Genomic DNA, 24,789 nt, shown 5'->3' on the forward strand with positions numbered 1-24,789 from the left:
AGAAAGCAACAGACAACCTCCCCCACACAAATACACACATACAGAATAAACAGACATATAAAAGAGGCTGAGGCGCTGCCTAGGAGAGTGGGGCTGGGTGGCTCTGCCCCGCTTCCCCCAGCCAGGAGTCTCCAGATCTAAATGGCATGGAAGTACCTGACAGCCAAGCAGCAGCCCTGGCTTCAGAGAGAGGACCGGAGAGGGCGGTGGGGGTGGGACCTCTCCCTGGAGCTCAGGGGAATAAGGGACAAAGGAACAAATAAATAAATAAATAAACAGAACCCTAAGAGCTTGGGCTGAGGCTTGGGACCCCTGGGGCCTCTTTCCCTGAAAAGAGCAGATCCAGGGACAGGAAGAAAGGATAACAGGGAACACACAAATCCAAAGCCACACCTAACTGGCCTCCAGAGCCTGCATCCTTCAGATCCCAGAAGGGCCCAACCCAGAACCCAGCCTCAACCCAGCTCTGGAGGAGGGAGGGGTGAGCTGGGGAGCTTCCCCGGGGCCAGTGGAAGCTCTTGCCTTCATTCTGACCATCTCCACAAAGAGGGAGCCGGAGCTGCCTGAAGCATGGGCTCTTCCCTAGGAAAGCCGAGGCATGGCCCTCTCCTGCCCCTCTTCTCATTGGCCTTCCTGACCCACGGCATCTGCGTCAGCTGGGAGGAGCCCTTGTGTGACTGTAAATAATCAAAACAGTCCATCCGGGTGTCCTCTGCTCCATTTGGCCACCGACGCCCCCACCGCCTCCAGCCAGGGCTACACTTACGGCTCCCTTCAGGCCAACAGGGAGGAGGCACTGGCCAGAAGAAGCAAGGACAGAGAAGGGGGCAGAAGTCGCTGGAATGGACAGTTTGGGCAGGAGGCCAAACTGGACACATGATGAAGTCCAAGGACTCGGGAGTCCCAGGGTTCCCCCGGAGAAGCATGGCCAGCTGGGGGCTGGGGAGAGCACGGGGTCGGGACAGGCCGGCCGCTCAGCTGGGCAGTAGCGCGTGCTGCAGGAGGTAGGTGAGGGAGTCCCAGTGCTTCCAGAGGAGGAAGAGGACGAGGACCAGGAGGGCAGTGCTGGTGATGCGCAGGCGGGTCTTCATGAGTGGTGTGATGAAGTTGGCGAGAGTGGACACGAACACCAGCAGCACGGCCATGAGCGCCAGGATCACGTTGATGAACTTGCCCAGCAGCGCCCGCGCGTTGGCGTTCTCCACGCCCTCCAGCTGCACCACCTGCTGCTGTTGCTGCTGCAGCTCCAGCTTGGTGACCCGGGTCAGGCAAGACTCCACAGCCTCCTGCAGGGACACAGGGGTGGGTGCACTGGAGCTCGGGGCGGGCAGGCCCCCAGCCGAAACCCTACCTGCCCCTCCGAGGAGGTGACAATGCACAGGGTGCCCCCTCCGAAGGCCAGGCAGGGTAGAGGGTGGTCAGCTGCAGCTAGGGGCCCGAGTCCTTTAATGATGACTATTTGGGGAGGACGGTGGCAAGTGGAAGTCTTGATTAAGGGGAAGCGGCGGCACCAGCCCGCTCCCGGATTCCTCTTGAGGCTGCTGTACCTGGATGTCCCGGGCCCTTTCGTAGGACTGGTAGGCCACCTTCTCCTCCATGCTGGCCAGCTCCTGCTTCAGGTTGGTCATCTCATTCTGGTGAAGCTCGGTCAGGTCGTTGAGCTGCTCCTCCAGCCGCTCATATCTGGCGGAGGGAGAAGGTATGACACCAGTCCCAGCTCCCCAAGCCTCTTGTCTCCCCGCAGGATCAATTTCACTCATTCTCAACAATGACTCAACCCACCCCAGGTGTCCAGCCCTGTCCAATTTTAACAGCAACAACAATGAAAGCTACGACGTACACAGCACTTCTTATATGCAGGCCCTGGGCTAGGCACTTTAGCCACATTATCCCATAGGATCCTCCTCCACATACCTTCAAGGTAAGTACTAGTGTCATCCCCATTTTACAGACGAGAAGACCGAGGCATAGAGAGGTTGAGGAACTTGCCTGAGATCACAGAGCTCATGGAATGGAGGAGTCAAGGATTGACTGACTTCAACAACCTCGGCCCTTAAGCCCTGGGCTAATGCTCTCCTGGGTACCAGGGACCCAGGGATATATAGAGACACAATCCCTGCTCTGAAGGCATAAAATAGAGAAGATGACTACTATGGCGGGCGGGGGGTGTAGTTAGCTTTCAGGCAGGTTTCCCCCTCAACTTTCCAAACCTTCTTCACATATATAAAGAAGAAGAAGCGCTAACTAAAGAAAAGATCCCGAAGAATCCCAAGGAGCAGGTGCCAAATGGCACACGGGAGGCGCAGAGCAAAAGCAGAGCCGACAGAAGGGAAGGAGGGGGCAGGCTGACCCAGCAGCCTCGGCTGGACGCTCACACGGACCATGCCAGACACCTCCATACGGTGACTTCACAGGTTTGGACTCAATCCTCACAAACCCTGTGAACAGGGATTCACGTTATTCCCGCTTCACAGATGAGGACGCCGGGTACGAAGAGTAGTAAGAACTTTGTCCAAGGTAAAGGGTAAAGAGTAGAGCTGGGATCTGAACCCAGGTAACCTGGCTCCAGAGTCAGTGCTCTTAGCCAGACTCTCTCCAGGTAAAAGGCCATGTATCTGGCTCCTGCCTCGGTTTCCCCTTCTGTACAACAACCATGTAATCATCAAGTAGAGATGCTCAAAGCTCCTGAGACGGGCAGAGCCTTCCTTCCACAGGCCCCATAATCCTAACTTCCAGCTGCCCTGGAAGCTGGTGGAAGGGTCCTCGGAGCCTCTTCCTGGCCCCTTCCAGCAGCCCAGGACCCTTCTAGATGCTCCCCCGTCTGCTGCTACCACCAAGTCTGAAAGCCGGTGCTCGGCCCCTCTCCCCAGGGCTGGGCCGGGCGGCACACACCTGTAGCGCTCCTCCTGCAGGCACTGGGTCATGTAGGTGTAGTCCCTCTGCAGCTGAGCCTTCAGGTCCTCCATCGAGTCCTCCAGGTGGGACTGGCCCTCCTTGATCTCCCGCAGCTCTTCCAGCACGGCATCCATGTTTCCGGGGGCGCCGTACAGCATGTTCGACTTGGGGCTCCCCAGCGCCGCAGCGGGCCCGGCCCCCGAGTTGCTGCCCGCCCCAGCCGAGCTGGCGCTGGCGCTGGAGCACTCATCGTCACTGCCGTACTTGGGGCTGGACACGAGCGTGGCACTGCCGCTCAGCGCCCGGGCCGCCTCCTCGGGGGGCCCGTCGTCCAGGGGGTCCTTCAGGTGGGCGATGTTGTCAGCGCTGCCAAACTTGTTCCGGATGAGGCTGGCGAACTCCCGGGGCTTGGACACCACGGCGGTGTGGGTGGCCTGTGAGAGGCCGGAGAGGCTGCCCTTCACGCCCTCCACCACGCCACCCCCGAAGCCGCTGATGCCGGCGCGCATGTTGGCGCCCACGTCCTTCAGGCCCTGCTGCATGTCCCGCAGCACGTCCTTGGGCTGCCGCGACGGCCCGTTCTGCTCGATCTCCTTCAGGCGCCGGCGGTAGTGCTCCAGCTTCTTGTGCAGCTGGGCGATGGTCTGGGCCGACTTCTGGTTCTTCTTCTCGAACACCTGCTTGATGCGGGACACCTGCTGCTTGTCGGCGTTGTGGGCCAGCTTCAGGTACTCGGCCACGTTGTCGTCCCGCGCCTCCTGCTCGATCTTGATCTGCTCCGTGATCTTCAGGATCTTCTGGTGCAGGTGGTCGATGGCGGCCTTGGTCCGCTGGGGGTCCGGGGCCCCGTCCGGCACGTCCAGGCTGATGGGGCCATCGGCGTCACCGTGGCCAGGGCCGCCAGGGAGGCTCAGGGCCGCGAGGTCCCCCTTGTCGACCTGGGGAAGAAGGCAAGCAGAAGAAGCGTAAGTCAATCAGGAAACCAAGGGAGGGGGCCCACAGGGGTCCCTCGTGTGTCCCTGGGCAACTCTGGACTTGGTTTTCACCGCCTGGAAAACGGATGCAGGTTGAACAGGAAACTTTAAGGAAAGAGTCCGAAAGGATAATGGCAATGACAACAGTATTCCCTCACAGCCGCCATTTAGGAAGGGCTTGCACAGCTGCTATTTACCCAATCCCCACAACACCCTAAAAGGCAGTCTAGGCAGACCTGCTCCTCCTTTGGCCCAGAGAGTTCAAGCAAGTTGCTCAGGGACAAACAGCTTCAGGAAGACAGAACTGGCAGCCCAGAACTCTTTTTGCCCCATCACATGGACCAAGCAGGTCTGAGGCTTCACTGCAGTCACGGGGTTATTTCTCGGGGATGAGACACGCTGTCCCTCTGGACTCAGCCCTCCAGAAGGCTCCTGCCTGGAGCAGGCCGCTCCCTCAGAGCTGACCAGAGCCTACCCTTGGGCCCCATGCAGGCACAGGAAGCACTTCCCTGCACCCTCCCCACCTGGGCTTCCCCAGTGCAGTGCAGCGGGCCACCTGCCTCAGCGGACACCTCTCGCAGCCCTGCCCTTACCTTCCAGCTCCCTGGGGTCGTCAGCAACCTCTTCCGCTTCATGATGGCGGGAGCGCCCGGCCCTGCCCGGTCTCCCAGGACAGGGAGAGGAGCACACCCCCACCTGCCTGCTGGCTGGGTCCCCAAGGTCTCGAGTCCCAGAAGTAACCCACAGGCTGAGGGAAGCAGGGCCCAGGCTGGGGGCCTGGGGGTACCAGCCATCCAGCGTGGAAGGAGGTGAATGTGCAGGAGGGAGAGGACAGCGCCTTTTCCTCGCAGGCAGGCAGGCTTCCTGAGTGCATCAGGGTGGCACAGAGAATGGAGCAGAGAGACTGAGAGAGGATAGGGGGCAGGGAGAGAGGGGAAGGAAAGGTCACAGAAGATAGGAAAGATGGGAAGCAAGGTCGGATGAAAGCAGGCGGGCCTGGAGCCCCACTCTCCCAGGGCCAGACCCGCCTCAGCCTGTTGAAGGACCGCTGTCCACAGCCGAGTCCCAGTGTCTTATCTCCATGCAACAACGGAAGCAGCAGGAAATGGCTCAACCCCCTGTATTTTTACACACAGCACACCCTGGGCCGGTCAGATAGTTGCTCTTTTTGTGTATGTGGGGGTGGGGGCAGGGTGAGGTACACATGGGGGAAGGGGTTAAACACAAAGAAAGTGGCCCCAGCTCACAGCTCACGCACCGGAAGCAGCCCGTGCCAATTACAGGCAGAAGTCACTGGGCTCCATTTCTGCCGAGGTGCGAAATTATTGGCAAACGCTGTTAAAAACAATAGCCCTGCCAAACTCAGGAGCCAGAGGAGGGTGTCTCCTCTGTGGGCTTCCCCTTCAGCCTTTTCAGGTCCCCGTTCCACTGGGGATGCTGGGTACAAAACCCATCCCTTTCCATACCTCCTGAAGTCAGGACTTTCCTCTGACATGTGCTTTGGGTCTCCCCGCATGTCCCTTTGCCCTCTGCCGGGTGCCGATACCTTCAGGACCTTGTATATCAGAGGAGCCAATTCCACAGTCTCCCTTAGTGACCCGTCCCAAGGTCTACTCGTTGCAGCAATCTGACTTCAAAGTGCATCGTGCAGTGAAAGCCCTTCTTCCTGTGCTGTTCCTGCAGTGATGGCAAACACCCCATCTCTCGATTTTCCTGACCCTCAGTATCCCCCCCTGTAAAATGGGGATAATCACATCTCCTCTCAGGCCTTTGGTGAGGGTAACACAAGAGGATGTGTAGTGAGCAGTTGGTACAGCACAGGCAGACAGAGGCACTCGTCGGTGCCGCGGAGGAAATGAAGTTTATTTAAAAGATTATACCAAAAAACTTGCTCAACGTTGATACTATGAGGCAAAATTTAATTCTATATGCAACACACAGCTTTTAAGATTAAAGGACTTGACCCCTTTATAAGGCCGCTGTGCTTTCCAAAGAGAGTCAACACTTTCCCTCTCTTCCACTCTCTGCGTGGGAGAAAGAATATTCAGAAAATGAGTTGGGATCTGGCGGCCTCACTGCCTGATGCTCAGCTAGGTCGCGGGCTCATCTTTATAAAGAGGAGAGCGTCAGTCCCACCTACTTGGAGGAGTGTCGGAGGACCTAATGAGACACGGACTCGCTGTGAAAAGCAAAAGTGCTTTGGACTACAAGGGAGTGTAAAAGAGCAAATTCCCTGTCCGTCCGGGCTCCAGTCTGGCAGCTTAGAGCCTTTTCCCCCTCAATTTGGTGGCTGTCTGGCTTACAAATAGAAAAGCAGAGCTGAAGCTGGCTGTGAAATCCCCATGAATGAGAGAACAGACACTCCAGGAAAATCAGCAGGAGGGCCTGGTGGTGAGCTGAAGTGGGCTGCAGTCCCACCCGTTTCCCCACCTCCCGCCCCTCTTCTCTGCCCTGGGGCCCAGACTCAAGCCTGGGGTTCCTGCGGCAGGACCCCAGCTCCTTCCTGCCCCTCCACTGGGTCTACAATGCCTGGAGCCTCTGGCTGGCTCCAGTCACAGAACATGCCTCTTTGTCCCTGCCCCCAGGGAGTTCTCCACTCCCTCCTCTCCCTAAGCTCACCCCCCCCCTCCCCAAGGCTGCAGCGCCCTTTCAGGACGAAAGGGAGACAAGGTGACCAGGAAAAAAGAGCCAAGGAGGCTGCAGACAGACAGGCAGAGGTACAAAGAGGGATTATGCTTTAACAAAGGAAGGAAAATTAGAGCATTAGAAGAAAAAAGATGAGAAAGCTGTTAAGAGGGATGAATCTGGCAGAGCATGAGGAGAATGAGATTTGCTCACAAAAAATAAAAGAAGAAGAATTGCAACGAGACAGGATACAAGGCCCATGCAGGGCAATGGAAAGGGCACTAAGTGTGGAAGCAAACACCGGTTTAGAATCCTGGCTCTGTCACTTACCAGCTGTGTGCCCTTAGATATGTCATTAACTTTTCTGGGACTCAGCTTTCTCATCTAGAAAAAGGGGGTATTTCTACCCACCTCAACGGATTGTCAGGAGGATAAAATGAGACCATGAAGGCAATGATCACAGTACAATCTCAGGGCACACAGCAGGTGCTCAAAAACAAATCACAATCAACTGACACTTCACATCCACTAGGACGGCTATAATTTAAAAAGGAAAAATAACAAGTGTTGGCGAGGATGTGGGGAAATCAGAAGCTTCACACCTTTGCTGGCGGGAATGCAAGATGGCGCAGTTGCTGTGGAAAACAGTTTGGAGGGTCCTTAAAAAATTAAACATGGATTTACTTTATGACCCAGCAATTTCACTCCTAGGTGCAGCCCCAAGGAATTGAAAGCGGGTATTAAACAAGTACTCGTACACATATGTTCACAGCAACACTATTTACAATAGCCAAAGGGCGGACACAACTCAAATGTCCACTGATCGTTGGGTAATGGGTAAGCAAAATCGGTAGAGTCACACAACGGAATCTTATTTGATTATAAAATGAATAAAGTACCGATAGAGGCTACAACGTGGATGAATCTCAAGAGCAGTACACCAAGTAAAAGAAAACAGATACTAAAGGCCACATACTGTACAATTCCATTTATATGAAATGTCCAGGATACTTAAATTCATAGAGACAGAAGGCAGACTAGCGGTTGCCAGGGGCTGGGGAAGGGAGAAATGGGGAGTGACTGCTTAATGGGTACAGGTTTCCTTTAGGGATAATGAAGATATTCCGGAACTAGAAAGAGGTGATGGTCGCACAACCTGGGTGTGGAAGACCAGGGCCCTCAATCTGCTGGCCTAGGTTGCAGGGCCAGCCCATGTCCTATTACAGAGTGGGTCTGCGGGACGGTATCTGAGTCCTTCATCTTATGGGCACATTTTTAACACAGCAGAAGCTCTAGCTGGGACTTCCCTGGTGGTCCAGTGGTTAAGACTCTGTGCTTCCACTGCAGGCATGGGGCACAGGTTCAATCCCTGATCGGGGAACTAGGATCCCACGTGCTGCACAGCACAGACAAAAAAAAAAAAAGGGAAGAAGCAGCTCTAACTCACTCACTAAAAAGAGGAGCAATACAGATCACTGAACTCCCGGTCACCAGCAGGTGAAAACTCCCAGGGTCCCCCAGCCTGGAGCACGGCAGTGGGTGGGCTACACAGGCACTGCTGCTCCTCTCTCGAAACTGTCACAGAGCCTCACACGGCCCAGGCCACCCAGCCCTCTGTCCATGCCTAGCCACCAACACCACGGCCTCCTCGCCCCACTCTCCTGCCTGAGAGAGGCCAGACACTCCGCAGGCACCTGACCCCAGGAAGAATCCCTGTGCACAGGGGGGGCAAGTTCTAAGAAGAGGAGAACCATGGAGAGTGGCCCATGCTTCTTCCATGACCCCTATCCACACAAGGCAACCCAGAGGCCAGGTCACGCTCCCTGCTCAGGGTGCCCACCAGCCAGGGCTGAGGTCACTGACACTGTTCTACACAGACAGTGATGTCCGAGAAGTGTTGACGAATGTTCTGGAAGAGCCAGAGCTGGGACGCTGTCAGAAGTGTCTGGGGCACAACTTTCCCTATTCGTCTCCCTGCTCTGGTGACACACACCCCTGGGAGCATCCGCTCCACGAGGCTTCACAGCCCCTCAGACTCTTCTCCCTGCCCGCTTCCAGCAGAGCTGAGCGAAGCCGGATTAGGTGCTCTGCCAGATTACAGGGCTCCCACCTCCTCCGGGGCCTGAGCTCACATCTCCATGTTAACCCGGCCAGACACGGGACATGGGTCTTCCTCTCACACACTGGCCCGGCAGCCTGGGTCCCTGAGGCAGACACTGTTGGGACAGAAGCATGCAAGCTTACATGAAGCTCCTCAGTGCAAAGGGGAAGGACGCTAGCCATGTAAACTGTGAGATGTGAATCATGGGTCTATTTCTCTAGCAACAGTACAAACACATTATAAACATGCTTCAAGATGGACCATATCAACAATCACACTTGCAAGGAATGCGTGCTCCACACCTGTGCTCCCAGGTTCCCAGGAGACCGGAGATGGCCCCCAGCCTGTGACTCCCCTCCCCCAGGGAGAGGCAGCCTCCTCCTACATTTACAAAGTGCTCTCCTGTTAGGGTCCCCAGAGCAAGCTGCAGAGATGATTCCTGTCCTAGCTACCTGCTCAGGGGTTGGAAAGCCAACACTAAGGTCACTCTTGGAAAAAAAAAAAAGAGGAAAGAAAAGAGCTTTGGGGCTCCTATGCTTCCCTTTAGGAGAGCAGGGTGGCCCTGTCATCCCGGGTCAGGTGGCCTGTATGCCCCCTCCCAGGGTGGAGAGCAATGGAGTCAGGTGTCAACCCTGCTTTGTCTGTGGGTCTGACCAGATGGGCTGAGGTCCGTGCGGGGTGCTGCTCCTGGGCTGCAGTGACTAAGAGCCCCACAGGTGAGTGTGACAGGCCTGTCAGGCCCGGGTGAGTCAGCAGAGATGCTTCCATCTGCTGACTTCTCGCCCTGTGACTCTGATTTGAGCACCCTTCTCAGGATGGAGAACACACAGATTCCCCTCTTTCCTCGAGGGAAAGGGAGGTAAGCCAGGCCAGGATGGAGAGGAACAGCCATGGCCAGCAAACACCCCACCCCCTGCCCAAAGAGGCAGTGTGACCCTACAATGAAGCTGGGAGGGAGGCAACCTGACATCTCCCACACCAACCTGATGTTCCAGCCAGAGCAGACGGGGAAGATTACGCCAACCCTTGGTCCTTAGCCAGGGGCTGCTCCCATTCTCCCAGATAATGCAGGTGCTATGAAGCCGCTCAACCCCGGCTCTGGAGGCATCATCACGGCTAACCCAAGCCAGGTGCGGGAGGGGCAGGGAGGGGCAGGAACAGGCAGGGGGTGGGGGAGGGGAAGGCACCAGCCCATCCAGTGGTTCCATTGGTGCCTGGGAGCCCAAGTGGCTTTTCTCCAGAGGGCAGGGAGGCAAATGCTTAGATAAAGGGGTACACGTGGAGGAGGATATATTACATATATACACCTGGGGCTGTTCACTGGGTAAGAGTAAGATGAAAAACTCCTGCAGTGAGACCCCAGCTGCCACACGAGGGATTCAAGGGCAGGTGCGTGAGGGACCTGGCTCTTCCTGCAGTGCCCCTTCCTCGTTGCATGAGTGCCCTCAGCGGCTTTACAAGGAATTTTACACTGCTACGAGGGACTGCAGGGTGCAGAGTCCAAACAGATGAGGAAACTCACTCTCGCATCCTTTCATGCAGCACCTACGATCTCTAGGCAGCCGGGCACTGGGTGGAGGCTTCAATCAGCCTCCTCCTGCAGCCAGCAAGTGCTTCCTCCCGCCCTGAGCCTAAGGGTGACTCTTCCTGGCCGAGCGACACTCCTCTCATCTAGCCCTCGATTCCAGTCCTTTCTGATAGGTCCACCCCTTGGTTCTGGTCAAAACTACATCCTCGGCTCAGCCGCCTCATTCCCTGCCCTGCTGAGAACAATGCCCTTTTGTCCACACAAATGCCCTGCTGTGCTGTTCCCTCTGCCTCCTCATACCCACACCCTGGCTGGAACCCCGGAGCTGCCCTCCCACCTTGGCACCTCCTTTATTCTCAATCCTCCAAATTCTCCCAAAGCTCCAAGCACCCAGCATTTTGCTCCTTCCGGACCCTCCTACGGGGATCGTGCTCACTGGCCCTTCACATTCCTCCCTCCCGGTCACTGTTTCTCTGTAGACAGAGGCAGCCACAACCGGGAACACCCCTTCCGCTTAATTTCATGTCAGCTCCTCTGGCCTCACGCGTTGTGACGTCTGTAGGTTTCTTTGCCAGGGCTCCCTCACCCAACCCCAAGGGCCCTGCCAGCACCCGTCAGCCTAAGCCTGGAGGCCTGGTGTTCACCCCTCCTCCCTTCTCCCATCTCTATAATGGAGAGAGAAGAGGAGAGGGGGCCACAACCCAAGAGACTGGAGGGGAGCACAGCCCACCTGACGAACTCCAGAAATGGCTTTCTTCCATCCCCCAACCCCACCCCCATCCCTACCAGGGCCTCACCTGTGTAGGTACCGTTTCCCAAAGCCGTGCTGGTGTTGGGGTACCAGCGGCCCTGAGGCCCCAGCCTTCTGCAGGCTGTGCCAGGCCCCCGGGATCACAGTCCCTGGGCAGCACTGGGCTCGCCAAGGAAAGCCGGGGTCTGCGAGCAGGTGTGCCGGAGCTCCCAGGCTCTGCAGCCGCCATCTCCAGTCTGAGGCCCAGCCTGGGGATTAGGGGCGGATTGCGCTGGGAGATTTCTCCCTCCCTGGGGCTCACGGCTGCACCTTCCCATCTGGGAGGAGAAAGGGAGGATTACCAAGCGGGTGCCCTCCTCTACCCTGCCCATCCCCAAGTCCAGCTGTTGCCACTATGAGTCCAGTGTTCATGAGGACATCCAGGTGTGACAGACAGCAACTCCTGCCTGGGGGCAGGTTGGGGAAGCACATGGCAACACGTGCACCTGCATCTTTCACCCAACGGGATGGATGCCCAGCCCCTCCCCTCCCCCCCTCTCCCCTCCCCTCCCCTCCCCTCATGCACGCACAAATGCCTCGCACACAAGTGCCTCTCACCGTCAGAAGCCCCTCTCACAAACAGGCACAGTCCCATCAACTCCCTTCTTCAGCCTCAGAACAGAAGTGGACCTCCTAGCCAGGCTTCCAGGATGGAGGCGAGCTCTTCAAAGCCAAAAAGGCTGGAGCCTGGAGGGGACTCCTTGGCAGATGCTAACACAGCCAGCTCAGCCTGCAGTCTTCTGCCTCTTTCCCCGCTGCCCTGCCCACAGGCTGAAGGCACCATCACTCCCAAGGCTTCCTCCCTACTCTAATAACTGCCTGGAGGAAGCAGACAGTAGCCAGCCTCACCAGGGGATTTCCTCTTCTCTGAGATCCTAGAAATCGACTTTCTGCTCTGGACACCGCTGCCAGCTACTTCCCCGCTAGCTTCTACTTCCCATTCGTCACACCCCCCCTCCACCACCCCCCAGCAAAAACACCCAAGATAAAACATGGATGGCAAACTCACAGCCGTCTCTTCCTCCTTGGACTTCATCTTGACAGTCCCAGCAAGAAATCCCGTGAGCGGCCAGCAGAGGGGGCGAGAGACCCACAGTTGCGGAGAGCTAGCTGTAAGGAGGGTGCCGGGGTGGCCAGCAGAGTTCAGGGATCTGCTGGGCCTCTCTAAGGGCAGTTTCTCACAGCAGAATCACCAAAGACGACGCAGATTCTGCACCCACCTGAGCCTGGTGAGAGACTCAGGGCTTAAATATTAAGGATCGGCATGGATCACGCTGACGGGGCGGCCCAAATTCAAGAAGGTGCACGGAGATAAGGGCCCAGTGCTATCTCTAGGGCCCAATGCCAGGGCCCTCAGCCAGAACACCAAGAGCAGAAGTCCCCACACCCTAGGCTCATGGAAACTTTACAAACATTTGTGGTGGCAATCACTTGGGGTCTGTGAGGACAGGGGCCTAGCAAGGGCACAACACTGAGGTCCCAAGTTGTGGGGCTGGCTCGAGCATAAGCAGTCAGGGCCATGTGGGGTCAGGGACACTTCCGGCAGCTTCCCACACCTGTAAATGACCTCCCGCCTACGGCACTTGATTTTTTTCTTCATGCTTTGGGCATGTGCACTGTTCCTCTTGCATAAACAAGTCTTAAGTCTTAATGATCCCAGGAAGGCAGGGATCGGATCTCAACTATATCCTGGCACTTCACTGTGTCTAGCGTAAGACTGACCCTCCCTGGTATTGACGTCTGTAGATGACTGCCTGATCTATCCCACTGAGCTGAGATGGAAGGCAGTCCAGCTACTGTAGTCTGTCCTAGGTAGCCACGGAGGCAGCCTGGTCTTCTCACACTCAAGACATCCCTCCTCTGCCCCCCACCCCCTTCTAGGCTCCGCCAAGCTAACATATGTAAACTTTTCTTCCAAGCAAAACTGGGGGGGGTGGTGCGGGGAGGAGAAAAAGGAGAAGGCAGTAGCAGCAGAAGCCCAGAGGCAAGGAGGGGGCTGAGTAAGCCGAGCCCTGGGGCTCTCATGACACCTCACAAGGTCTCACTCCCCAGCTGCCCAGGATCATGAAGGCTCAGAAGCACCACGAAGAGGTTCCTTCGAGGCCTCACCGCACCACTGAGATGACCCTGAGGTGGTATCTGGCGTCTCCCTAATGGGAGGGTTCGGCTCCCCTCCAGGGACAACTCACCCATCAGCACAATAACGGAAGAGCAGGAAAAAGCGGGGTGGCGCTCAGGGTGAGCCATTAGTCTGCTGAGAGAAAAGGGACAAACAGGAACCAGGGGGATGTCTGCCAGGCAAGCCAGCAGCAGAGAGGTCCCTTTTCCTCCAGAGTATGTTCTTGTCTTAACATGTCTGAAACGTTCCCAAATCTGCCAAGGATGCAGAGCTTCCTGCCCTGGGGGTGGGAAGCAGGAGCCCAAGGTGCCATGACGTGGTGGAAAAGGTGATGACCAGGGTGTGGGTCTCAGCTCCATACCTGCTATGGAAGCTTGGTCGAGTGAGCACAGGCTCTGTGACTCAGTGTCTACCACTGCACTGGGAGGGGTGCGTGAAGGGAGGGGGGGGGGCTTGGAAAGCCCCGGCAGGAGAGGAGTGTGTTGCAGGAAGACACCTCGCTCCCTGGGGGCAGGTTACACCTTTCGGCCCACGGCAGAGGGCTCGGGTCAGAAGGCCTGCTGTGACTCCTCACCCCACCACTCGCTAGCAATGCGGCCTCCACAGGCCCTGTACACGCCTCTTCACAACTGCAAGAGGAGGCGGCAGCACCCACAAAGCAGCAGTCTGGAGAAAAAGGCCTCAGGGATGAGACCGGTGGCATCCGGAGCTGGAGGAGAGGGTGGGTGAGCTGAGCCCTGGAGATTCTCTGCAGCTCAGCTGCAAAATCATACACATGATCCTTATTTCCCAGGGCTGTAGAGAGGGGAAGATCAAATGGGAACATGAGTAAAAATGCCTGACACATCATAGGTTTTATTGAAATACATGACTAAAGACCCAGCAATCCCACTCCTGGGCATATACCCTGAGAAAACCATAATTCAAAAAGACACATGCATCCCTATGTTCATTGCAGCTCTATTTACAATAGCCAGGTCACGGAAGCAACCTAAGTGTCCATATATACAATGGAATATTACTCAGCCATAAAAAGAAACGAAATTGAGTTATCTGTAGTGAGGTGGATGGACCTAGAGTCTGTCATAAAGAGTGAAGTAAGTCAGAAAGAGAAAAACAAATACCGTATGCTAACACATATATATGGAATCTAAAAAAAAAAAAAAAAAAGGTTCTGAAGAACCTAGGGGCAGGACAGGAATAAAGACGCAGACATAGAGAATGGACTTGAGGACATGGGGAGGGGGAAGGGTAAGCTGGGACGAGGTGAGAGAGTAGCATGTCCATATATACACTACCAAATGTAAAACAGATAGCTAGTGGGAAGCAGCCGCATAGCACAGGGAGATCAGCTTGGTGCTTTCTGACAACCTAGAGGGATGGGATAGGGAGGGTGGGAGGGAGATGCAAGAGGGAGGAGATATGGGGACATATGTATATGTATAGCTGATTCACTTTGTTATAAAGTAGAAACTAACACATCATTGTAGAGCAATTATACTCCAATAAGGATGTTAAAAAAAAAGAAAGAAATGACTAGTCCTGAGGCTCCTTCACATGCGTATGTACACACACACACACATGCACACACACGTACACACACACAGACCACAGTTATTCTAGGAGGTGCCTGGAAGACTCCGCCTGGGACAGAAAAAGCCAAAAAGTAGCTACATATGGAGCAAAGTTGAGAGTGGCAGGCGGACACAGGAAGACTTGCAGCTGCACTAAAGCGACAGGCTATGGAAAGACATTAGCCACCAAGCAACTGGCCTTGTGCAAAGAGAAGTGCTGCTGGGTAACTGCCACCAAGTGTGCTTCCTGGCAAGTCCTGGCTGCCCTGCCACCTCCTCTTTGGCCTGGCAGAGACAGGCTCCATCTGAGCAGGGGGACAGGGCAGTTGCTGGCCCTTCGCAGGCTCAGGCAGCTGAGCCGAGGCAGGCGTCTCCGGCCACCCTCTTTCCGCTCTCGCAAGTTACCCTGAGTCCAGGGCGACAGATGGGCTCCCGTCATCCTGGAAGGGGACCCCGGAAGGAAGCCTGGACCCTGAAGGAAGCCCAGGTCCTGAACGCCAGGCTCTCCTCTGCATGCCCAGCAGGTTTCAGCCCTCTCTTTCCCCGGGTTCCCCTTAATTTAGTTTTTTCTTCCTCTTCCCCTCGTTCTCATGCAGTGCCCCTTCTTTCTTTAATACTCTTAAATATTAAGTTTTTTCTTGTCTCTTCCTTTGCCATTGTTATTACTCTTCAGGTCCCCACACCCACCCCCCACAACACACATTCTTTAAAAAAATCTTATTTTTCTTTCTCCTGGGTGGGGGGAAGCACACACACACACACACTCACACACACACACACTCATTCTGAAGGGTGGGAAACCTGAGAAGTCATAGGCTTCAGGAGCAAAGACTAATGCTGAAGAGCAGCTAAATTTAGTAGCTTCAAATACAAGGTGATGTCTTCAAAAAATTTCAGGCTCCAAATGTGCTGTGAAAATCTCCCGGTTAGCATTCCTCCATGAAAGGCTGGCAGCTGCCCCAACGCTCACCTCTTGGAAATGGGGGTTTGGGAACTGGTCAGTACTCAGAGGTCCCTCCCCTAACACTCACTCTTAGAGCCAGCCAGTTGGTGCATTTTCTTAGAAACTCATGTCACCAAAGAGCCCGGCTTCCCTCTGGGGACACACAGGAGGAAGGGCCATCTTCTTCAGGGTGAACTAGAGCAACTAAGGTGGGCGCATTTCCTAGGAGCATGTGGAGAGGCTCAGCCACATGAGCTGGAAGAGCAGACAGGAAAGGCCAGAGTAGAGAGCGCTGCGGGGCGTGCACACACCACACCACCTTGCAGCTGCTTCCGGGGAGGGAGGAGGCCATCTCTTTCGCCCATGGGTCCTCGGCCTGTCTAATGCCACGGACACTCCTGTTACAGAGTTCATGGTGGTGAGCCAGACGCCGGGCAGTGGAGAGGACCACACCTAGGTCCCTTTTAGGAAAATCAAATCTGGTGCCAGCTGGGTAGGAAAGAGGGACAATTTCCATGCCTTCTATAGCCACTCTATTTCCCTGGGGGAGGCGACATTGGGAACAGGCCTGGGAGAAAGTGACCCAGAGAGGAAGCAGTGTCTCCTTTTTGGGCAGTTTTTAGGAAGCAAAGCGCCCTCCACCCCACCCTATCTGCCAAGAATAATGTAGAATGACTCCCTTCTAAAAGCAGAGGACTGAAACATAGAACCCTTAGGGCATCCTGCTGACTCAAGGGCTCAGAGCTTACCATGAGCTGACGTGATTCAACGAGAAATGTATGTGAAAGCAAAGCGGTCTGCAAACTGCAGCATGCTGCCCAATGGGCTCAAAGGGACACGTCAAAGGCCATGGTTGGCATGGCCTGGGGGTGTCCACAATGCCCTGAACCCTTGAGGAGCCAGTAGACAGGCATGGCACCCAGATAATATTTGGGTCTGAAGCTGCCTTCTCAGGCAGCAAAGAAACCTTATATAATGAAGTTAATATTACAGAGCACTTTTCTTTCCAGGGCAGGGTTCGCCTTTCCGGCCACCCAAAGGAGGCCTCCTGGTCACAGTATCACTTAGGATCTGATTTAGCTTCTGCGGATCATGCTGAATTATTCACTAGCTATGGATACTGGCCCAGCTCTGGGGTCCCGGTGGTGGGGTACCTGAAGTGAGCACACTCCCCAAATCCAGACTTGGAGGAAGGTCGAAGGGACAAAAGAATCAGGGGCATCGGACTCAGGATGCAGAGGATGTGGGCGCAGGAGCTGGGGCGGCGGGAGGGCTGGAGGCAAAGAACAGTCAGACAAGCTGCCTGCAACACCCCAGCGCCTGCCACTGGAGAGAGAAGGGAGGTCAGAGAAGGCTTCTGTTCCCAGGAACTTTGCTCACTGCCTCCAGTCCTCACTGCAGTTCAGGGGAGCCCTCGGTTCCCTAGGAGCCTAGAAGGAATGCAATGGGGTGTGTGCACTCATCACTGCTCCTGTTTCAGAGTCCTCTGCCCTGTGGCGCATAGAGAAAGCCCAAACTGTGCCTGTGAAAAGAAAGAAGCAGAGCAGGGATCAGGTAAGTGATACTGTATTTCCATTGCCTCATCTGGCACCAGAAGAGACCAGGGTCACGTTTCACATCTCAGGGATGTGGTGAATCCAGAGAGGAATGTGCCCGGTGGCTGGGGAGACCTGTGCTAGCTGCCAGGACCCATGCCCACATCACCAGCGCTGGCTCCTTGTCATCTGGAACGGATGACAGACAGCTCGTCTTGCTGCTTTTATCAGCTCTGTTATCACCCAAACCTCGAGCACACCTTCCACCGGGGCGTGTCTGAGGGGGCTGAGGCTCCTGGCGGGAAGGCTGGGGGCCTGACTGGTGTCTCCCACCCGTGTCTGGGCTGGTAATATTTCACACACACCCCCCACCCCCGGGGTTGTGCTTAGAGTCAGGTGGGTAGAGAAGGCATGACATCAGGTCTTGATAGGTAACTTGGACGGTATCTAACTTCACCCCCTGTACCTAGGGGAATTTTGTACTCCCAGAAGCCAGAGCTAATCCGGAGAGCACTGGGTACTTTCTATCTAGAAAGAAAGTCATGGATGTCAGTAGGGAAAAGACAAATAAAGGCTAGTTCCAGAGGCCAGCTGCCTGCTGGGGCAACTGAGTCCAAAACCCTGCTCTAAAGTCAAGAGGCTCCGCTGTTCATGATCTCTGGTGTCAGAGCTTTAGGTAAGGGGCAGAGTCATTTCTTCGGCCCCTCTCCTGATTGGACAGGACCCCTAAAAAGCAAGGTGGCTTCACCTGAACATGAGGAACTCAAATCGGACTAAAGGAAGAACTTAACTCACCAGGTACCTCAGATATACTGGGCAACAGGGGCTTTTAATCACTGAGACAGGGAGCAGCAGCTCATGGCGAAGCACAGAGCTGCCCTGCCTTGGCCTGGTGGGCGGCTGGCAGCGTGGGCACTGCCTTGGGAGGCCCTCCTGAGGCCGCTGGGCTGGCTGCCCCTCTGCCTAAGGAGCCTTTCCACACAGAGGAAGAGAGAAGGGAAGAGGGGATGAGAGAGGGTGGAAGAGGGGAACAGAGAAGGCAGCTGTCCTCCCCAGCCACTGGGTGTGAGTCCAGGCTGGCACAGACCGGCGCATGTACACGAGCGACTGAACGGAAAGAGTGTAACGCAGCTCTAAAGGTGGATGCGTTTGTGTGGACAGGCCGATGGGCCAGCCGGACAGGGCCCCGTCGGCCTCCCACGGAACCTGGGCAACAAGCTCAGACACATCAGGAGGCCTCACAGATGGACGGTCCAGCCTCCCCCAGCTGCCGAGAGAACCTGTTTGGAAACCTCTCTCAGCAGAGCTGGCCCCACCCACCTCTGAACCGGTAGGCTTCCAGACATTAAAAAAAACCAGGCTCCTCGGCACCTGCCAGCATCTGTCTTCTTGGCAAGAGCCTAGGGCTAAGGGCAGCCCCTCACCTGCCATTCCTCAGAGTAAACAGGGGTGCTTATTTATGCCCCTTATTTATTAGGGCAGAGGAGAAATCTTGTTGTTGGAGAAATCCGGCGGGGGAGTGTACAGGACAGGCTGTCCAGAGTCTGCTCTGGTTTACGTGATGAGCGGAACGTCCCTGGTCTCCCCGTCTGGGGCCTGGAGATAACACCTCCATGAGGCCACGGGGAAGCGACCATCGTGGCATCACCTCCACACTCTCCCCCTCACCCCTCAGCACCTGGTCCTCTCTCCGGCCCTGCCTACCCTCGAAGCCAGGGGGCAGCAGGCTGGCCTGTCGGTAAAGTCCTCCTGCCACTGAGCACTCCGTGCTGGTCTCCTGAGGCTCTGGACATCCTCTGTGAGCTTCAGGCTCCCACCACCGCAACCCACGCTGCTCCTCATCCTCTGGGGACCAGCCACACTGCACAGACGGGGAAGGATGACCAGGGCAAGGTCAGGGGCCAGGCTGGTAGAGCTGGCTGTGAACTCAGCACTCCTGCACTCTTCCTCTCCCAAGACCCTCCGGCTGGAGCACCTTGCGCAAGCCTTCTGAATGCGGCGACAGCTGCAGAGAGCTTTTGAACAAGGCCGAGAGCGAATCAATGACCAAGCCAAACGTGGGAGAAAGGGAAAACAAGCCTCTGACCCCTGCAGGGGCGAATCCACTCTCTGAAAGTCTGGGAGCAGGTTATCAAGGCAGGACAGAAGAGTTGCTAGATTTTCCTGAGCGTACACTACGTCTTCTAGGAACTGCTGCTCAGTAAAAGAGAGACCGGGAAGGGGGGTGAGACTCATCTGCTGAGGAACCAGGAGGTCCAATTCCTCTGCCACTGCACATATAACCAGTGGTCCCTGCTGAAAACTCCAGGGCCCAGATTTCCAGAGGTTAAGGCCACACACAGATGGGGAACCCAGATGTCACCTGCATTCTCTATTTACCTGCCGATGCCCCAGGGCACCAGTAATGATGACTTAATTTTTCCACTTTATAGATATAAGACAGAGAGTGGTTACCTTGCTCAGTGTCACACAAACAGTAGAAAGCAGAATGGCAAGGTTGAGATGACAATCTGTTTTTGTTTTGAAAGGGGAATCATTTAAGACACAACCTTGAAGACAACCAAGTAGATCCGGAGGGAACAAATGACAGGCGAAAAACAGCCCTAAGACCGAGCCGCTTCCTGGGACTCTGAGCGCTTCTCTGTGCCTCTACTGCACCCCTGCTCCCCGTGGGGCTCCAGGCCCCCGCCCCCTACTTTCTTAGGGAGGGGCCCGGGGTGAGCCTCACCGGACAGCTAAGGAACTTTAGCTGCCTCCCGGGTGTTTCAGTAATTCAACCCCTGATAGGGCCGGCTCTGGTCTGAAAGTCAGCTGCTAAGCTCTAAACAATGGCAAGGGGTGTGGGTAGTGGGGGAGGCTTATGAATTAAAAATAGATGTTAGTAATCACCAGGGAGCTTGCAGAGAGCATGTGGGGCTGTGTTTACTAGAGAGAGAAGAATCCCTTCTATTCATGCCCAGAGACCAGGGTGGAACCAGCTTATCACACCAGCCAACGGCCTCTGGGTTTGGGGGAGTCAGCTGACCATGCAGGGTTTACTGATGGCTGGAAGACCCCCTTCCTCAGGACATGGAGGCACCCCCTCTTCTCAGCATCCCCCAGGGCCACGGCCATCCCTGGGGGGACAGCGCCAGATCAGAAAGGATGTATAACCCAAGGGGAAATTGCAACCAAGAGATAAAACCACCGTCCTTGGGCTGAGGCAACCCGCTCATGATGGAAATTGCATAAAATGGTCCCTGGTGGTTTTAGTGACTTCAGATCTCAGTCTGGCCTTGTGGACATGCTAGAAACATGGGGTCTAGTCTCCTCTCTGCCATGAACTGGCTGGGTGCCCTTAAGCAAGCGGCTTCCTGATTCCTATAGGCCTCAGTCTGCTCATGTGTAACATGGAGATAACAGTACGTGCTCTGACAACTTCACACGGATGTTATTAGGAATAACCGGGGAGTATATGTATGACAAAGCTTCGGAAAGTTGAAATTTCTAAATAAGGATATAAAACAGTCATAGGAATAACCATTTTCCCCATTCCCAGCCTGAACCCAGGGACCCTTCCCCCAGCGTGCTCACCCAAGAGTCTCCTGGCCTGTCTTCCACCAGCAACAAGAACAGAACCCTGCCACTGTCACCTCCTGGATACGGTGGGGGCGGTGTAAAGACCAAACAGGAGCCTGCAGAGAAGCTCCCCAGCGGATGGGCTCCCCACCCCCTCCCCCCTGCATTCCCAGTCAGCGGACATCAACATCCCCTCACCAGCCTCCGAAAGTGCCCACCGCGCACCCGCTCGCACAGCCTCAAGACTACAAGGTTCCCATTCTCCCCCCTGGCTAAACAGCTCTAGGACCAGAGACCCTGGCTTGACAGGACTGTACTAATTTGACTTTTAAAATGTATCCGCTGACTCAGCAGTGAGAGGCGGGCTTGGCAGCTGCTGCAAACAAAGTACTTGCTCACTGAGAATTCCCTGCAGTCCAGTGGTTAGGGCTCGGCACCTTTCACTGCCGTGGCCCGGATTCAATCCCTGGTCGGGGAACTAACACCCCACAAGCCAGGCTATGTGGCCAAAAAAAAAAAAAACAACTTGCTCATTAAGGGCTGAACAACTGGCTCACCCTGTGGGTCCCTCTGGGTCTCCCTTCCCTCCACAAGGCCACGTTTCCCTTTTAGCCGACACATCCAGATCTCACTCTTAGCACAGACTTCTCTGCAGTTGAAACTAAGCTTGCAGATGGTCCAGTGCCATCGTTTTAAATACTCTCTATATGCTGACAACCCCCAAGTGTCTGCCTCCAGCCTGGGTTTCTTCCCAAGACTCCAGACTCCAACATCTGACTGCTTATTTGGCCTCTCCGTGTGGATGTTCAACAACCATCTCAAACGTAACATGTCCAAAGACTAGCTCTTATTGCTGCCCCACAGCCCCTCCAGATATCTGGTCCATGTGCTGTCTTCCCCAACTCAGTTAATGGCAATTTCTTTTTTCCAGCTGACAGGCCAAAAACCTGTAAGCCATCGCTGCCTGCTCCCCTTCTGTTGTGCCCCACATCCATCAGGAACCTTTGTAGCTTGATCTCTGAAGCAAATCCAGAATCCAGCCACTTCCCCCACTCTCACCCTGCAGCAAGCCCCTGCCACCTCACCCCTGGAGGCTTCCAACAGCTTCTAGCCAGACTCCCTGCTCACACTGTGACTCATAGCCTAGTCTCCGCACAGCAGCCCGAGCGGTCTTCTTCAAGGGTGTCACTCATCTGTACAAAACCTAATGACTTCTCATCTCACTAGAGAAAAAAGTCAAAAGCCCTTTTCCTGGCCTCCTAGTGATCTGTAGCCCTCCCTGCGCATCTTTTAAAAACTAACAAAAACCAGCCTGCCTCAACGAATATTGGCCTCCTTTCTCCTTCCCGGAAGAGCTGACCCTCCACTTCCACCATCTCCTCAATCTACTAAAACTGGTTACTTGCCACAGTTATCAATGACCCCCACTGCTTGATACTATCTACGTACATTTCCAAATCCAGATCTGACCTGTCACTCCTGCTGCATTTCACTCTGTTGAATACTTACTTCCTCCCTCTTGAAACTCCTTTCTCCTTATACTTCGGCATCATTTCTCTCCAGGTTCACTCTTGCAGACCTGGCTGCTCTGCCCCTTATACGTCGTCTCTGTCCTTGGTCTCAGCCCCCTCGACACATGCCCTTCAACCGTCTCATCCGCACCCAGGATTTCAAGCTCAGTACTGGCTCCCAGAGTGCTCGCCCCAGCCCAGACCTCTCCCCCAAGGCACTGCCAGTTGGTGCTCTTTAGATGGACAGCTCTCAAAGGCACCCACAACTCAACATGTCCAAAAGTGAATGCATCACTTGGCTCCCAAAACACGCTCCCTCTGTGTTTCCTCAACTAAAGAATGTCCCATTCCTAAAGTTGCTAAGCCAGGAAACTAGAGTCCTCCTCTACTCTTCCTTCGTCTTCCATGTCCACTTTCTCGCCTATACTATCGATGAGAACTGCCAAAGGTCTTCTGAATTTATCTCTGACTTTCCATCCTCACTGCTGAAGCCTAGACTCCGGCAATAGCTCCAATAACGGTTTATTTGACTCCATTCCTGTCCCCCTTCCTAATCTACTGTCTACACTAAGACCCAAAGGGACCTCCTCCTGCCATTTTCCTGCCTAACACCCTTTGATAACTTCACACTACCTCAGACTCAACATGGCAAGGCCTTTTGTGATCTAACCTCTACCTACCTGTCAGCCCCCAAAAGCGCTGGACGCTCCAACGACAATGAACCCCGGGTAGTCCCTGGCATCAGCTCGCTCGCCTTTGTACACACTATACGGTTCCTCCCCCCACCCTTCCTCCCAATTCTCTGGCTAAATTATACTCCTTCTTCAAGATTCAGCTCGATGGCTTCCTCTAGAAGGTCTTTTCCAACAAGCTCCCATATCCTCAACACAGCCTCATCACCCTATCTTGTCCATTCACCAGTCTGTCTCCCCTCTTTTCAGTGAGAACAGTACCTCCGGCTTATTCGTTCTTATAGCACATAACAAGTAGGCAAGAAATATCAATACTTATTATATGAATAAAAGAATGAATATAGAGATTCAGAAAGTACCAAACTAGATTTTCTCCTTACCAAACAGCCCTTCGTGGATTCCTCCTCTATCTTCTTTGGTTGGTAACAATATTAAAAACCATACCGCACCAGGCTCCATTCCAAGTATTTGACGTATATGAACCCATTTAATCCTAGAGCAGTTCTACTATTATTATCCCCATCGCCAACTGGGAAAACTGAAGTACAAAAAAATTAAGTGACTCAGGCAGTAAGTGGCAGAACCAGGGTTGATGCTAGACTGTGCTCTCAACCACTGCACGTATCACCTCTTGAGAGCATGTTTAAGGAAAACAAACCAAAATTACTATCAGCCTGAGGAAAAGATAATTTTCAAAAACAAATCCCCAAACAAACAAAAATCAGCCTTTTGGGGATCATCTCTTGCTTTTGGCTTGTCCTACCTCTGGCTCCTTCAACGAGACACACAGCTCTGCAGATGGCAGCGTGTCCACACCTACCAGGCCAGGCCCCAGCTCAGGTCCTCAAGGCCAGAGGCCCCTGCGCAGGTGGCTCCTGCCTCTGAGTAGCCCCGACCCGGAAGGCCCTCCTCTTGCCCCGCCTCACCTTGTCGCTGAGACCCTCGGCCTCCTCGGCCAAGAGGTTGCCACCGTCAGCCAGCAGCAGGGACGTGTCAGTGGTGGAAGAAGACCGGGGGCGGCACTGGTGCTGGTGCAGGATGGCGGCCAGGCTGCTGTCCTGGGGCGCCTTGCGCAGCAGGTGGGGGCTGCCACGCTGAGGCTCCAGGGAGCTGCTCTTGGTGCGCCGGCTACTGCCCCCGCTGCCGCCACCCCCACTGCTGCTATGCAGGCTAGCACCCCGCTTGATGGAGGGCCGGGAGCGGATCTGCTGCAGCACGCGGTTGAAGGCAGTGGGCCTGGCAGGCAGGTCGTGCAGGGACATGGCGTAGGAGACGCGGTGCATCTCCGGGGAGCGCTCCTTCTCGTCCGGGGAGTCATGGTCGGACATGCCCTGCTGATGCTGCTGCTGGGAATCCTGAGACGTCGGGTGCTCCCTCTCCCGTGACCGGCGGCGGCCGTGGAACAGGTGCTTGAAGCCGTGGCCAAACATGGAGCCCTCTGAGAGCTGCTGGATTTTCTTAAGGAGGAAACATGAAGAATCTGGTGAGCGGAAAGCTCTCGAATGCCTAGTCGGTTGCGGGCAGAGGTGAGGGGTCCCTTCCTGGGATAAGAGTGTAGCTCCTACAGCCATCTGAATCTGGAAGATCCCCGTGAATGTCCTGTCATGCCTTAAAGGTCACCTTGCAGAAAGGTGGCAACCCAGACCAATTCCTCTCATTCACAAAGAAATGTACCTGTATGGCTTCCCACAGGATATTCCAAATCCACACACGGTTCAGGATTACTGGTCATGCTATCCTTGTGGCTATAGTCTGGGGCTCAGTGGCACATGCGGGCAGCACTTGGTTCATGAGGTTTATCCCTCTGGACCGATTCTCCCTCCATCCCCTAGTCCCTTTCTCCTTCCAATTAGGTCCTTCCTCCAGATGCTCTTTTGGCCCACCAAGCATCCATTTCCAAAGACGCCTCACTGCAACGCTCCCTGGGAAAATCAGGGTCATACA

The 24,789-nt window shown here is 55.0% G+C and overlaps 1 protein-coding gene across 3 annotated transcripts in view; it reads right to left on the reverse strand.

Annotated features, from left to right (window-relative positions):
- Nucleotides 1-974: 974 nt before the first annotated feature.
- The window catches only part of TMCC2 (transmembrane and coiled-coil domain family 2), a 35,269-nt gene continuing 11,454 nt past the window's right edge, over nt 975-24,789 (reverse strand). Inside the window, exons 2-5 of one of the 3 annotated variants that reach the window (XM_065879520.1) lie at nt 23,772-24,302; nt 2,893-3,833; nt 1,548-1,683; nt 975-1,286 (exon numbers count right to left, since the gene is read on the reverse strand). In XM_065879520.1, coding sequence (XP_065735592.1) covers nt 975-1,286; nt 1,548-1,683; nt 2,893-3,833; nt 23,772-24,302 — 1,920 coding nt within the window. Of the gene's footprint in view, nt 1,287-1,547; nt 1,684-2,892; nt 3,834-10,920; nt 11,104-11,922; nt 11,950-23,771; nt 24,303-24,789 lie in introns of those variants that run through there. The other 2 variants (XM_065879535.1, XM_065879527.1) reach the window with 2 other exon arrangements.

The sequence above is a fragment of the Phocoena phocoena genome, chromosome 1, assembly GCF_963924675.1.
Source record: "Phocoena phocoena chromosome 1, mPhoPho1.1, whole genome shotgun sequence".
NCBI lineage: Eukaryota > Metazoa > Chordata > Mammalia > Artiodactyla > Phocoenidae > Phocoena > Phocoena phocoena.